We start from the raw sequence: 16,608 nt of genomic DNA, 5'->3' as shown, positions 1-16,608 counted from the left end.
TTGTTATCGGTTTTGTAAAGATTATTAAGATGTGTACTTATATGTTGTAACTATTGCTGTTTGTCAGAGTCCATTAGTTTCTAAGGTTGGTACATTGTGTTTTTTTTTTTTTTTCTTTACATCATGGATATTAAAACATTTCCATTCCTTCAATGTCTCTTATTTATCAAAGTCAAAAAACACTTTAGACTGATTAGCCCACTGGTCTGTGTTTTATTTGAATGAACTTTTAAGTTACGCTAATTGTCAAGGGAAAGGCCTAAATGTAGCCGGCACATAAATGATACATGCACCGAAGTTATGTTATTTATTTGTATTACTCGAGTAGGGAAGTGCACGACCTTGTGTTCTTTCGGCCACAGTCTTCAATCACATCAAGGCGCAGCAGTTCATCGTTTCGTTTTCGGGGATCGACTAATTTGCCTGCCGTATGTTCGAATCCTCGCGGAAGTACTGACGTGTTCACACCAGTTTTCACGAGAAGTGGCTAGTTTAGCTAGCTAGGTAGAGCCGGGTAGTGACACAGCGGCCGTATCAGGTAAGAAAGCTGTCATTGATTATTTTCGTTGTTATTGCAAATGCAAAGAATAGACGCATAGATGTATTGAAAATAAGACGCACGTTTCAAAAAGACCATCATTCCATCAGTAAGGATGTGGTTATTAGAGAATAGTTTCATTTGTAACTGGGCTTTAGCTGGCTAGCTGTGGAACCGTTGGCAACGTAGAACTGTAGCTCCGGAAGTGAGTTGTCAAATAGTCAATTCCTTGCTGGTACTTGTAGTTCAGCATTTCCCTGTTAAACATTCACAGCAACGGAAAGAGAGTGTGTCATGAACTACATTTTATGTTTGCCTGGCATTATAGCGCGCTTCCCTGGAGTTATGGGAAATGTAGTTACGTACATTCCTTAAAGATCCGCTTGGGGTTTACAGAAGCATCTCTAAAACTACATAACCCATAGAAGCGGTAATTTAGGCCAAAGGGCACTGTACATTTAGATGGCTAGTTAGCTACTTCGAGGGCTAATTTGTAAGATAACGTGAGTAACCTCCAAATAATATCACTGACGAAATGTTAGTAGCCGTCATTGCAACATTTGTTTCGGTCGAGGCCACGTTGTGGTTTTTGTAATGTGCCCGTTTTGGTAAATATGACTCATTAGCTGCCATCGCGACAGTCTAAGCCTTTTAGCTAGTTATGCAGCTAACGTTAGCCACAGCCACAAACAGTTCTAATACTACACAATTTGCCTTTTTTAGCTAACGTTGCGTGTCAGCATGAATCATTAAAGTGTCTTGGAATTGCTACGGCAAGTTGATAATGAAATATTTGAAACATGGCTCCAAATGACAATGCTAAAGGTGGGCAACCAGCTAACGTTACCTAGAAAATTCATGATCCAGTCGTTACGAAGTCAATGGCTTTCTGAGAAGTATAAGTAAGGTTGTCGAAATATGTCGCCATTGTTTCGATTTAACTTGTAGAAATCGTTATTTAGCGTGTTAATAGGGCGAGGACAGGATTTTGTTCTCTTGGCCACTTCCACTTCTGATCTCCCCGTGCAGTGGTCATGTGTACCTGACAGTTATTGTCAGAGAGATGCCCCTCTAGACTCACTTCATCACAGCTGACCAAGTACATGGGACAGAGACTTTTGCCACTTTCTGCTCTTTACAGCTCCAAACGGCTGGTTCTTTATAAAGCTGACAAATTTGGTAGTCCTATGAGCTATTGTTAGTAAGTTACCTTAGGTAAAAAGCAGTGTTTATTTGGAATCGACCATACCCCTATTATACTGGTACATATAGACAGAAATATGAAAATCTTCTTCTATTGTTTCATCTATGCATGTACCACTAATCAGTGTCTTTTTTTTCATCTGCACTGTCAGAATGTCAGAAGGGGACAGTGTTGGGGAGTCAATCCATGGGAAGCCATCTGTAGTTGCTGCCTTTTTCACACGGATTGGACAGGTAACGTGTCTATCACATAATTATCACTCATCATAATTAAGGAGGGTTTTAGTGGCTCAACGCTGGATTGTATAACTCATGACCATTAAAGAGGCCATATTATGCTCATTTTTGGGTTCATACTTTAAATTTAGGTGTCTGCTAGAAGAGGTTAACATGCTTTAATGTTCAAAAAACACTGTTTTTCTCATGCAGTCCATTACTGTAACACCATTTGCCTCTGCCTGTAATGCTCCACTTTAGCTCCACTCATCCTTAAGGACCCCTCCTGAATAGCCAAGTCTGCTCTGATTGGTCAGTTCACACAGACCTAAGCAGGCACTGCTCACAGTGTTTCCCATCAGCTCTGCTGGTGTTGTTAGATTCCAGCTAGCTGCACTTCTACTGTGAATATCACCACAATAACTGCTTCTTAAATAAAAACTTCACCACTGCACAAGGTCAAGCAAGAATCTGATCCGTATTAGTCTTGGCCTCACCGCCCAGCGCGCCACTAATGTTACAACGTTGAAACAGTCTTTGTATGGTTTGAGCAAGCTTGCTGCTGGGTGCTAATCAAAGTTACACAATGTTCCCAAGCAAATGAATTCCTGTAGTTTGACCATTGCTATTTCCCATGTTACCTTCAAGTAAATTTACATACAACAGCAACACACACACACACACACACACACACACACACACACATACCAGCTGTGATCCCAGAGCAGAACGGGCTTTGTACAACAATAGAAAATTTGCTGCTTTGTTTATAGTGTTCCACTTCTTTGTATAACAACAGCAGACAGAGAGATGGGCAGGATGATCACCTAGGCATAGAGCATGGTCACCAAGCTGGGGGTGGTGCTGTGTTACATAGTGATGTAGACGAGTAACGGAAGAAAGGCTGGACTACTGACAAGGCATTTCAGGCATTTGAGGAGCAGTGTTTTCTGTAGGAGAGAATAACTCCCTTTGGCGTTGACTTTTGGCTTTGTAAATTTGCAGATGTTTTACATACACAAAAGAGCTATATAACACACAGGGGAAAGAGAAAAATACACAAAAAGCATAACATGGCCACTTGAAACAACCGGTCTAATTACCTTGCAAACAAGGTGAAAGCTTAAATATTCAGACTTGCTGCCAAAATGTTAAGTGGTTATCAGTTAAACAGGTGGTGACCAAAGTCACTTCTGTGGAATGCATTAGTCATGCCAGTGGCATTTTACTGTCAGAAATGTCTCTGTACTGGAATGAAGGATTAGTGCTGTTGTACCGGTTATCACAGCACCCATCTTCAAGTTTCCTAAAAGTAACACACTCACAAACATCAGCTTACACCGTAGTGGGCGTCATTTACCACACACGGCTGATGTTTTGTCATAATATTATTGGAATCAAAGAAAAAAAAGAATTGCTGTGTTATTTTTGGGTTGAATATGTCCTTTGCACAGATTACAAATAAGCAGCACAGTGCTCGAGTGTAGTACTTTTCCTGCTTTCAGTTTCCCAGTTTCAATCACATATTCTGCTTTGCTTTGTAGTTAAAATGATCACATCAGTAACAGTATTCCTCAAGCTCTGTACTCAGCAGTGGTATCACTGAAAAAAATGTAATGAGTGCATCCTGACTGTAAATGGGAAGGTGGCCATTGATTTGTCTGGTTTTACTGGTCGGTCAAGCAGAGAAAGATGTGGGTTCTATGGTTAGGGCATAGTTAAAATATAATCCATTACAGTAAATTGTTATGAGGGCAGCTATAGTCATGGGATGCTTAGTCAATGTCCAGTATCACTGTATTTCCACAAAGTGAAAGTGGCAGTGTTTTTCAGAGGCTTTCCTTTATTTTATTTTTTGGTGACAGATCTATCAGTCATGGCTAGACAAGTCAACACCATTCTATGCAGTGCGGTGGGCTGCAACTCTACTACTCACTGCTGTCTACATGATCAGAGTGTACATACTACAGGTAATTTCTATTTTATTCATTTCTGTTCTGTTTTTTTCCTCCAATTTACTGGGTTGTTATTTGCTCAGAAAATGTCAGTAGTTGTAATTAAAGCAATTTCATTCCAAAATGTTTCACTTGTCCTGCGATGTTACATTTTCTGAGACCGTTGGAGTGAGAGATGTTCATAGGTCATAGGGTTCATAGGTTGTTTGCAGATGACGTCACGTCACTCTTTCGTTGTGGCATGGACTGCAGATGGAGAGCCAGAATGAAATGCCTAATTTGTGTCATTTACAGTTGCTCAGACTGATCAAACCAAGAAATGACAAGGAGCTTTTATTCAGTACCAAATGCAGTTGTTCATAAGACCGAAAAACACTGGGGAAAAAAACGTTCAGTTCAGCTGAAAGATTGCTCCTCTCCATAACATAAGGGCTTGTACCCTTCTTTCATAATTTCATCTAAACAAGCCAAGTAAGAACTTTCCTTCATCTCGTCCATTGCAGTTTTCACTTCCTGCCCTCCGTTTGAATATAACGTCACGTGACTGCAGACAACCTATTCACCTGTACGATGTACTTATTAGTAGTTTGTTGTGTTGTACTGGAATGTTGTTGTTTTTTGTGCTTTGGCTTAGGGGACACTTCAACAGGACAGTGACTGTTCATCTTTTTTATTAATGTTGTAAAGCACCTGTCTAATGTGTAATATGTGTTTTTCTACTCTCCTGTTTCTGTGAAGAAGTTCTTTAGAATTTTGTACTAACAGAAGTGCACTTCCAGCCTTTTAACGTGATGATGTTCACTATGCTGCTTTTCAGGGTTGGTATATAGTAACATATGCTTTGGGAATCTACCATCTCAACCTGTTCATTGCTTTTCTATCGCCAAAAGTGGATCCTTCACTGCTTGACGAAGGCAAGTTGACTCAATTACATCAGATCCTTTTTTTGTACCGTAGTCATGTTGTGACTAAGAATGCTTCACCATACACAACATCGAAAGCTTTTATGTATATATAATTACCGAGCACAACTGTACATTTATACATTTTAGGATGGAGTTGAAATAAATATGCAACTTGACTCAGAAATTAATGGATTAAAAAATAAAAGTGCTACATTTATCATAGAAATCGTAGAAATAACTTATTTACCTTATGTGGCTTCAACAAACTGTTGTGCACATGTTCCACCCTCTGTTATGATTGATGTTGTTAGGGTCACACCCGGAGTACTGCTCAGTCATGTGGTCAAGTGATGCTGAAATGTATATAAAAAAAAATGTTCACAACAGAGTAGCCAGATTATTGTTCTTTCTGTGCTAATTGTGGAGGCTAAGTTAAAATCCAGTCTTCTCTTATTCACGCAAACTGTCATCTGGAATAATACACCACACTTCTTCTGTGTAAGATGTGTGCATGAGGTTTTTGTCATGGGTATATGACGTGTCAAGTGAGTGCTCGTCACGTAGAAGTACAGAGTCAAAAAATGAGTCGTATGATGAGAACTCTTCTTCTGCCTGGAATACGATCCCCACCAGCATCAGGCAGATAAAAAACAAGAACAAGAACAACCCCCCCTCCTATACATAAATTGTTATATAGACTATGAAAAAAAACTCGTCCATTCCAAAGTAGTTTGGTCTCTTCATGGCAGTTTTTATGTTTTGGCTTGATTAATGCTGACTCTTAATGCTGAGTCATGACTGAGGATTTCCCATTTTGAGTTACTTCTGCATCACACTATAACCTCTCTCCTGCAGATGAGGGTCCATCCCTTCCGACCAAGCAGAACGAGGAGTTCCGCCCTTTCATCAGGAGGTTGCCTGAATTCAAATTCTGGTGAGTCCAGTCTTGGTCTGGGCGTCTATCATTATTAACAAGTGGCCAAAGTTGAAGTCATGTAGAGGTCATCAGTGAAAGGAGGTAGCTTTTCAGATAAACCAAAGATATTGAATTATTCTGCATGGATTGGCTTGTGACCCTACTTCATCCCTGTCATCCATAGATCATTCCAGTAGCATTACCTTCCTCTAAGGAGACAGTAGATATAAACACTTTTCATTAGACTTTTGGAAGCACGGCTTTGCAAACTTTCACCATGACAGTTATGATCTTTGAGCAGTTTTAGACATTAAAAAAGTTTTGCCAACAACCTTGTGTTCATATTAACAAATGAATTAAGTTAGTCATATTTGTTTTCCAGTTGTGCTTTCCTTTCTAAAATGAAATATGCCTTACATGACTCCTTCAGTGGGTTAGAATTGAGGATGTTGAGATGAGGATCTGCTTCGTCCATGTCACGAATGTGGTTACACTGTGTTAACCGAAGTTATGTCACTTCTCCTGGCAGGCATTCAGCGACAAAAGGCATCGTCATCGCCATGATTTGCACATTTTTTGATGCCTTCAATGTGCCAGTGTTCTGGCCTATACTTGTAATGTACTTCATCATGCTCTTCTGCATCACCATGAAGAGGCAGATTAAGGTAAAAAATATACAATGACTGACACCAGCACCAGACTATGTAATGCAAAAGACATTTTGAGATGTGTCTGACAAAGCGTTTACCAAAACTAAACATCTTAACATTCACAAAAGTCATGTTGAGCGCTAATTCCCTCTATTTTTTAATGTACCTGATAAAACCACCAATCACTGTGCTACTAAATCACATGGATATTTTGTGTAAAATGTTGAAGCAAACTGCAGGAATACCTGTCACTAATTCTCCTCTTTTTCTTCCCCACCTTCTCCAGCACATGATCAAGTACAGATACCTACCTTTCACACATGGAAAGAGGACATACAAAGGCAAGGACGACACAGGGAAAACTTTTGCTAGTTAAAAACTCCCACCTACCCTTCCCCTCCTTCTCATTTGAAATTATCTGTCACTGCTAGTGGGGAGTGACCAGGGTTAGAGTTTTATTTCCTTTTTTTTTTTTTTTTTTTTTTTTTTTTTTGTAAGCGGGACAGTAACATGAAAACCTAACATGAAAAGTGAGCTTTGATCCATGAGTCATACTGTTGGATGAGGTTATGAGCAGCAGGGATCAATTGAGAGGAATATTGCCTTTGTCTATTAAGGGGTAGGATTTTTTTTTTTTTTTTTTTTGTGAGGACCACGAGCCTCATTTTGGGATAGGTCTGCATTTTTTCAGTAGTAGGTGAGACTCAGACTCAGTGCTGCCTTTTGCCTTTTTAACCCCATGGGGTAAGTATAAAGTCATCTAGAAGGAACCCCACTAACAAGAAATTGCAGTGAAATTTGTGATTTTTGATTTTTTTTTTTTCTTTCTTTTTTTTTTTGATTCCAGTACATCTCCTTTTCCCAAGTGAAATAAATCTGCCAGCCTTTGATTTAACATATTGGTACCTACTTATTTGTAACAGATTATACATTGAAAGTCAGTAGTGTTAGTAGCAAAATAACATGATTAAATGTGTAAGATGAAGTCTGAAGGAAATGCAACTGTCTTCAAGTTGAATCATTTCATCTGTTTTTTTATTTTATTTTTTATTTTTTATTTTTTTTTTCCATAAAAGTGTGCAGCTGCTTTGGTGTGGGGGTGTGAGAGGGTCTCAGCAGTTGTCCTCTGTACTAAATGCAGACATATTGGAGAATTTAGTCCCATTTCACTTGAATATGCATTCATGACAGGCAAAAAAACACTGATCATAGTTGATGTTTTGAAATGATTACGCTCAGCACAAATAATGTTTGACTGATTTTCTTGAATTGGTAGCTGCATCTCGGTGTAATACCTGATTCTCACTAGTGTAGCCAGTGGAGCAAGATCAATATGGTTGATTATCAGTGACATCATTCGAATCTTCAGCCACCCACCACACCATTGAATGCATCATTCAAACTGAGTGTCACTAACCCCAACCCATTTAGTCTCCTGTAGCCTGTAGTCTCTAGTCTAAATCAGTTCTTTCTACTGTTCTGCCTCTGTAGTTTAACAGATGGGATTCCTTATCACTGACCACCCCTGTTAACCAAATTTCTGAATTACTTTAGGAGACATGTAGCTTGTGATCAGATTTTACTCTATCATGTGGCTAATTATTCAAAATAAACAGTGTCTTCAAAATGCACAGCCAGTATTTAAGTCCAGTTTATAATGAGGTCTAATCTGAGATGATGTTCAAGTAGTCACACATTTACCCCGACGACCTTTTCTCTTTGAAATATTTACCCATCTGTGTTTCAAGAGCCGGGGTTCATTCGATTTGTGTAAATTAACTGTTGTAGTCATTTAGAATCTGTGTTTACTTTGAAAAATCATTAATTTAGTCATTCCAAGCAAACTTTTGTTCTCTTTCTTTTGCAGAGGAAACATAAGAAAACAGAGATTGAGAGCTTTTATTATAACAAATGGATGAAGTGGGTGGCGATCACATTTTCCTTTCTATAAACCTGTTGATTTTTTTTTCTCCATTTTTATCAGAATGCTGGGGATTATCTGTCATTACTAAACTTTGATCAGAACTGTAGTAAGGGATCAAAACATTTTCCTGTAAAGAGTTTGTGTTTCAAAGGATTGTCTGGAGAATTTGTATATATATATATATATATTTTAAAATATGACATTTTTTTGAGATTATTTTCATTTTTGTTTTTCTTCCAACCACCATACTGTTTCCAAGTGTTTAAATCCATTTCAGTTGAAATTGGTGAAAGCAGCATTGGTTAATTGGGTTCTAGATTTGATGAAGTAAATATGTTTCTCATGGGTTGCATGTTATTGTTTTCTTGTGCTACAGTTATAAACAGAAACTTGATTTTAATAACTTAAGTGTAATTTTTCACTCCAAATGCTATTAAAGAGGCTGTGTCCCTTCAAACAGTACATATGTGTCTCTGAGTCATACTTTGCAGGTATTCATGGAGGAGCGTAAAAGGACAAACTCAGGATCCATAATTCAGTTTTCCACACCAAATAAACATCTCCAAATAGATGGTGACAAATACAAGAAAAAGTGCAACATTCTGTTGCGTATCAACCAGCTCAGAAAGTTTGCTCCCCACTACCTTGGTCCCTTTAAGACTGCGTCTATCATTAACCCCTAAGCTGTTAAACCGAAGTTACCCTAGTCAATGAGAATCCACCTTTCCATGTCTCCCAACTTAAGCCAGTCTCTTCTAGCCCGTTGTCACCTTGGTTCTCCACTTCAGTCTTCACCAGATCGTCGGTGTACCCTTGTGGTATTTCTGACTAAGACAGATTGGCTGCAGGAATCATCTGGTGATCTTTTGGAAGCACAGCACAATTTCACATTTTACATTTCACAGCGATGACCGGTGTGACAAACCTTCACCATGACATCTTTGAGCCGTTTTCTGACATTTCTGTGCGTTCTGCCATCGACAGTTTGTTTTAACCCTTGTGTGACTGTCAGGAGTTTATGCAAACTCTTCTGTGCTAAAACAGGAAAAGAGGAAAGTGGTTTTGCATCATCAGCCAACATATAGCTGGTATTTGCCTAATGTATGAAAAGATAATCTCTGGTTCCCCTTTCCATGTGGTTCGTCTCTGCAATGTCAAAAACATTTGTGTGTTTTTTACTCGAAAGTATAAACAGCCAGTTGTGTAAAATTGTGAGATAGCTGCAGTAGTATCAAGGAGTTGATCCATCAGTCGTTTTAAGACTTGGTGTGTAAACTCAACTTGAGCGGACAAAACGTGTTAGAATACTTAAAGATATTAAGTTTAGCCAAAAACATTCTCTCTGCTTTCTGCTATTGACAGTAAAATGTAACTAAACACCATTTTGCAATGGAATCACACACCAGCCATGACACCCGTCAACATGTTGACGTTCTGACTCATACGTAGCCGACACAGTCATCATTAGCACTCAGTGCTCATGGGTCAGACCACGGCCAACTCGGCCTTCATTTTGACCTCAACCAAACACATGAAGCTTTGGGACTGCGTCTTGCACTGTGCCACTACTGCGTTAACAAAATATATCCACAGACAGACATATAAACACCCGACAAAGGACTCAAAACTGCTTCTGTGGTAGCTCTTGCTACGATAGGTGTCTCCAGGACTGCATTTTGCCACGACGGCACACACAGGCGCACAGAAGGTGAAAGTCAAACTTCCTCTCAACATACAGAGAAACAAGATGTCTCAGTTTCAGCCACACTAACGATTAGCATGTGGTCTTTTGGAGGCACAGCACAAACATTTCACGGCAATGACCGGCTTGACAAACTTTCACCATGACATCTTTGAGCCGTTTTCTGACATTTCTGTGCGTTCTACCATTGACAGTTTGTTTTAACCCTTGTGTGACTGTCAGGAGTTTATGCAAACTCTTCTGTGCTAAAACAGGAAGAGAGGAAAGTGGTTTTGCATAATCAGTCAACATATAGCTGGTATTTGCCTAATGTATGAAAAGATAATCTCTGGTTCCCCTTTCCATGTGGTTCATCTCTGCAATGTCAAAAGCATTTGTGTGTTTGTTTGTTTTTTACTTGAAAGTATAAATGGGCAGTAAAATTGTGAGATAAGTAAAATAGCAATAGTATCAAGTAGTTAATTTATCAGTTGTTTTAAGACTTACTGTGTAAACTCAACTTGAGCAGATAAAACGTTTTAGAATACACTGATATATTAAGTTTAGCCAACAACTTTAGTTCAAGACTTGTTAGTAAAATCTGTTTTCCAGTTACTTTCCTGCATTTTCCACTATGGATTTATTTCATGTTCTGAACTTGTAAATCCCTTCCTCATAGTTCTCTTCCCATAATGGTAACAATATGGAATTCTAGTTTATTGGCAAATATGCAGGCATGGAAGTAACCAATTCAGCATCTGGACAGATCAAGCAATCACACAGAAATGAAACTTGCTGTGAAATTTGTATTTTCTTTTTGCAGTACATCTCCTTCTCCCGGGTTAGATAAATCTGCCAGCCTTTGATTTAACATATTGGTACCTACTTATTTGTAACAGATTATACATTGAAAGTCAGTGTTAGTAGCAAAATAACATGATTAAATGTGTAAGATGAAGTCTGAAGGAAACTGTCTTCAAGTTGAATCATTTCATCTGTTTTTTTATTTCTTTTTTTTTTTCCTATAAGTGTGCAGCTGCTTGGTGTGGGGGTGTGAGAGGGTCTCAGCAAAAAAAAACACTGATCATAGTTCTTGAATCTTCAGCCACCCACCACACCATTGAATGCATCATTCAAACTGAGTGTCACTAACCCCAACCCATTTAGTCTCCTGTAGCCTGTAGTCTCTAGTCTAAACCAGTTCTTTCTACTGTTCTGCCTCTGTAGTTTAACAGACCACTGACCATCCCTGTTAACCAAATTTCTAAATTACTTTAGGAGACATTTAGCTTGATAGTTATACAGAAGTATCTGCTGCTGTACCACCAGATGACAGAGCAGCTTCTCTCCACATGCTGTGACATTCAGTTCATCCTCTGCACTGCACCATAAGGACTCATTTATTTATCCTTTTATTTAATTCTTGTTTTGACTAGTATAAATGGACTAATTATACAACCCCATTATACAAAACGATAAATGGACCTTGTACATTGAAATGACAAGTCAATGAATTTGTTTACCTCTTTTTTTTTTTTTTTTACACCATTATGAGGATAATTACTCAAAATATGAGTACCAATATATGAGTACCACAGTGTTTTCAAAGTGCACAGGCAGTATTCAAATCCAATTTCTAACAAAGTGTAATCTGAGCTGACAGTGAAGCAGTCACATGTTTACTCCAGTGACCTTTTCTCTCTGAAATATTTACCTATCTGTGTTTCAAAGCCTGGGGTCCATACGATTTGTATAAACTCATTGTTGTAGTCATTTAAAGTCTGTGTTTACTTTGAGGAAGTTGCTGAAGAAGCATAAGAAAACAGAGATCGTAAGCTTTTAGTATAATAAATGGATGGCAATCACATTTTCTTTTCCGATTTTGATCTCTTATTTTTTCACAGAATGTTGAGGATTATCTGTCATGATTAAGCTTTGATCAGCCTGGTCCACATTCAGAAGTTCCAGCAAATGTCCTGCTGTCTTAGTATCTCTCTTCCAGCAGGACATTTTGAATAGAACAATGTTGTCATTGTCAAGCCTTGTGAGACAATTCAGTGTTATTAGATCTCTGTGATGTTGAAACATATTTTCTGAAACCTACTTAATTAACACGTCATATGTTCATTGTGAACACGTGCATGAAATTTTGAAAACATCAGGGTCTACCAGAGCTGAGGAAGTCAAACTTTGAGTTTGATGAGAACGGTGACCCCAAATACGGATCCTATTCTATAGTTTTCGGACACAGAGGTGAAGCAGAGGTCAGCTTTTATGATTTTCCCCCCCATCATTCTGTTCTTATCACCTGGACTTTGCAGCAGCAGTTTAGATGATTTTTGCATGCTGATTTGTGTACTGTCCTCCAGCCATTTATAGCTATCTATTTATGACTACATACACTCCCAAATTGATGAAAATGAGGCTTAGCCATCACCAGTGTCTCATAACTTTGCAAAGGCAGAGGGTATTCCAGTTTGAGTTCACATCAGATTGGAAAACAACAACTACAACAATGAAACATTTCCTGGCCTCTCTGTGTCTCCTGGGATCTCTTCTACATGCCTCGGCTCAGTGCACCACCTTAGCCTCAGAGTTTCAGCTGGAGGGAGATTATTTGATTGCTGGACTTTTTGATATTCATCATGTCATTGACCCGCTTTCTCATGGCATACCAGAATTCACTGAGTGCTCCAGGTGAGTTTTACGATATATCTGAGTGGATACCTTCTCAAGCTGAAACTAGCGAAGAATGCCTTGCACAACAGATTTTATTATTATACATTCAAGAGTTCTGCCTCAAACTGAATAGATATAGCAAGTAGCACATTTCCGCCAAGACCAATTTAATTCATTGCGATATTATCAAAGTCAAAGGACATTATTGATCTCAGTCCTTCTTCCATAAAATCCTCTTTTAGAAAACCATGTTTGTACACCCTTCACAAATGTTAATACTTGAGTCTAATAGTAACAATGAAGCTAATTCTGACTTTCTCACACTGTCTTCCCTCTGTTCACAGTCAACACTTTACTCTGTCAAGTTATCGGAGGTTTCAGTTGATGAGATTCTCCATAGAGGAAATCAATAACTCTACCAACTTACTGCCAAATGTCTCTCTCGGCTATGAAATGTTTGACCACTGCTCAGATACAGGGAATTTCCCAGGAATTTTGAAAATGATCTCACACAACGGTTTGATCCAACCTTGGGTTAGACCACACAAGAATCTGTCCAAAGTGATAGCAGTGGTCGGCACTTACACCAGCACTGAGACACGGACTGTAGCACCACTGTTCATGTCAGATCTCATTCCCATGGTAAGCTTGCCAAGTAGTGTTTTTAAACATATTTTAACCATACAGATCAAGTGACGAAAACCGTTTTATTTCAAGATTTAAACTTTTGAGAAATTATTGTCACTGAAAATAATCACAAATGTCTCGATTACTCTTTTAACAGGTCAGTTATGGAGCTGCTAGTTCCGTCTTTTCAAGAAAACAGAATTTTCCCTCTTTCCTACGAACAGTGCATCCCAATAAAGACGTCATAGAAGCCATTGTTAGCATTGTTCGGTACTTCAAGTGGCGCTGGGTTGCTTTCCTTAATGTTGATGATGATTATGGCAATGATGGACTGAAATTGTTCATGCAGATGATTAAGGACACTGAGATCTGCCTGGCGTACACCAAAGGCCTCAATCATGATACAAATTACGCCTCAATATTCAAACAGATAGAGGCACATAAAATACACATCATTATTGTGTTTGCTGCTGAATGGACTGCTGAAAAACTCATTAACTCAGCAATGCAACTGAAAATCACAAAGAAGGTGTGGATAGCAGGAGATGCATGGTCCTTAAACAAGAAGCTCCCTAAGCAGCCTGGAATCCAAAATATTGGAACTGTACTTGGGGTTGCAGAGCAAAAAGTGACAATACCTGGTTTCAATGAATTTATCTCTGCTTCCAAAAGCCAGAATTATTGTGAAAATGCAGAACAACAGATGTTTTGCAACCAGGTTTGCAACTGCAGTAGCCTGACTGCAAAGGATGTCATTGATGCAGACCCATCCTTCAATTTTCCTGTTTATTCTGCTGTGTATGCCATCGCTCATGCCTTACATAATGTCCTGCAATGTGGATCTGGCCGATGTAATGGCAACATTACGGTGTATCCACACATGGTAAGTACAGTCTTAAAATCATGTGTGAGTTCAATTTCCTCTATTTTCACCATCTGATTGTTGGCCATTTATTTTTCTGACAAGTTTACTTACAGACAAGCCTATTTGAAAGTGAGCAATCATAACACAAAACTGACCTGTTTTGTTATCATATATAAATAAAGCCTTTAAATCTTCAGAATACAACTAAAAGAGATTTCTATTTGTTAAACAGTAGAAATCAGACAATAGATCAGCTCACTCTGCTCATGGCTTCCAGCACAACACTTTGAATAGAACAATGTTTCAGTCTTCAGATCTTTGTCAAGCCTTGTGAGACAATTCAGTGTTATTAGATCTCTGTGAGGTTGAAACACTGAAGGAATATGTTTTGAAACCATTTGTTCATTGTGAATACATGCAAATAATCTGAAGTTTGTGTACCTACATCAGATTCTACCAGAACTGAGGAAGTCAAACTTTACACTTCTAAATCGGACAATTGAGTTTGATAAGAACGGTGACCCCAGGTACGGAACCTATTCTATAGTTTTCTGGAACCACAAAGGTGAAGCAGAAGTGGTCGGCTTTTATGATTTCCCCCCATCACTCCATTTCTTCATCAACAGCAGCAAAATTCAGTGGCACACAAAGGGAAAAGTAAGCAGTTTTTTTCATACAAAGATTTTACTCAGTGTGAGGAAAGAACTGAATGAATAAATAATATGTTGTTGTGGTTTTCCCACTTCTGCAGAGATATATGTGAATGGGTACACATGTGTGCACATATGTTTGTTTAGTAATAGCTGTGACAGGGGAAAAAACTCAGGAACATCAACAAGTGGTGGCCGTTCATGGTGTCATTTGCACAGATGTCTAGATACAATGTTCAATGTTGATTTTACAAATCCTGTTAGAATCTTAAAAAGCTGTTTAGGCCTACTCGCTGCTCCTTGTCTATCGTTTTCCTCAATGCCTTACAGTATTATTTTACACTATATTCACTTCTCTGCTAAATAATTGTCTTGTACAGGTGCCTACTTCACTGTGTTCCCCAGATTGTCCTGAAGGATATGCAAAAAAGTATGATGGAATCCACAAATGCTGTTTCACTTGTGAAATGTGTCCAAATGGAACTTATGTCAACAGCACAGGTAAATTACTATACACAAGAAGTAGAAAAGGATTGCAAGCAGTGCTGTCTGTTTTTTATGTCTAAAAGGATTTAACAGCCATGTCATGTTGATTGGATGGAGCTATATGCGTCTATGTTCATTCTGAACACTGCACACGCCAATTAAACTTGAGCCATAAATGAATCGTCTTATTACAATTGCCTCCAGGTAATATCACTGGAAGCCATAAAACAAGTTTGACATGAAGAAAAAGCTCATTTTAGGAGCAGATACTGGACAATATCACAGATCTAATACTGCTTCCTAGACTGATCTCTTTTCACCCACAGAAGGTTTACTAACTTGACTAACTTAATTGACAAATTGTCCATCTCTCATGTTAAACAGAGGATCCCTACAAGTGCAACGACTGTAAGGAAACAGAATGGTCTAAAGAAGGAAGCACATCATGCAAGCCACGGGCAGTGGAGTACATCCCATTCACAGACAGTGGGGCTGTACTGATCATGGTTGGGACCTGGGCCTTGGTGGGTCTCACATTTGCCATGTCCATTCTCTTTGCCATCAACTACAACACTCCTGTTGTCAGATCTGCTGGGGGACCAATGTGCTTCCTCATTTTAGGCTGCCTCAGTTTGTCTGGTATTAGTGTGTTCTTTCACTTTGGCAAGCCAACACTCTCATTTTGTATCTTAAGGTTCCTGCCGTTTCTTTTGTTCTACACGGTTTGTCTAGCATGTTTCGTTGTGCGCTCTTTTCAGATTGTCTGCATTTTCAAAGTGGCTGCCAAGTTCCACAACCTGAACAGTTGGTGGATGAAATATCACCTACAGTGGCTGGTCATCACTGTGGCATTTGGTATTCAAGCACTCTTACTTCTTATTGCCTATTCTTATGCCCCACCTGAGCCCCACAATGAAACAGTTTGGTACCAAGACAAGATCATACTTGGCTGTGACTTCAATCTTCACGCATCTGCTGGTTCTGTGTTTTTACTTTTATCTTTGTGCTTCCTTTGCTTCATTTTCTCCTACATGGGAAAAGACCTTCCAAAAAATTACAATGAGGCCAAAGCAATAACCTTCTGCCTGCTCCTGCTGATCCTCACCTGGATCATCTTTGCCACTGTATACATGCTTTATCGTGGCAAGTACATCCCAACACTAAAAGCTCTGGCAGTACTCTCCAGCCTCTACTCCTTTCTGTTGTTTTATTTCCTCCCAAAAGGTTACATCATCATTTTTCAATCATACAAGAACACACAGCAGTACTTCCAAAGTCTCATTCAGGATTATACCAAAACAATTAGCCAATAG

General features: G+C 38.9%; 2 protein-coding genes across 5 annotated transcripts; both read left to right on the top strand.

Moving 5' to 3' along the window:
- Positions 1-445: 445 nt before the first annotated feature.
- rer1 (retention in endoplasmic reticulum sorting receptor 1) lies at positions 446-8,769 on the top strand. 4 transcript variants are annotated; one of them, XM_076741791.1, is made up of 8 exons: positions 446-538; positions 1,894-1,975; positions 3,823-3,927; positions 4,730-4,826; positions 5,673-5,751; positions 6,263-6,398; positions 6,670-6,724; positions 8,251-8,769. In XM_076741791.1, exons 2-8 carry the CDS (start codon positions 1,895-1,897, stop codon positions 8,259-8,261), a joined length of 564 nt encoding a protein of 187 aa, XP_076597906.1. In that variant the 5' UTR covers positions 446-538; position 1,894; the 3' UTR covers positions 8,262-8,769. The 4 variants fall into 4 exon arrangements, with proteins under 4 accessions (XP_076597906.1, XP_076597904.1, XP_076597907.1 ...); XM_076741792.1 differs by lacking the exon at positions 446-538 and adding an exon at positions 962-1,041; XM_076741789.1 differs by lacking the exon at positions 8,251-8,769 and having other exon boundaries at positions 6,670-6,895.
- A 3,734-nt stretch (positions 8,770-12,503) lies between these two features.
- Positions 12,504-16,608, top strand: LOC143327387 (taste receptor type 1 member 1-like). The gene is made up of 6 exons (XM_076741689.1): positions 12,504-12,685; positions 13,012-13,309; positions 13,452-14,177; positions 14,610-14,816; positions 15,190-15,310; positions 15,680-16,608. Exons 1-6 carry the CDS (start codon positions 12,504-12,506, stop codon positions 16,606-16,608), a joined length of 2,463 nt encoding a protein of 820 aa, XP_076597804.1.

This window comes from Chaetodon auriga, chromosome 10, assembly GCF_051107435.1.
Source record: "Chaetodon auriga isolate fChaAug3 chromosome 10, fChaAug3.hap1, whole genome shotgun sequence".
In the NCBI taxonomy this organism is placed as follows: Eukaryota; Metazoa; Chordata; class Actinopteri; order Chaetodontiformes; family Chaetodontidae; genus Chaetodon; species Chaetodon auriga.
The sequence above is the reverse complement of the archived record's forward strand: the minus strand, read 5'-3'. Positions and strand labels throughout refer to the sequence as shown.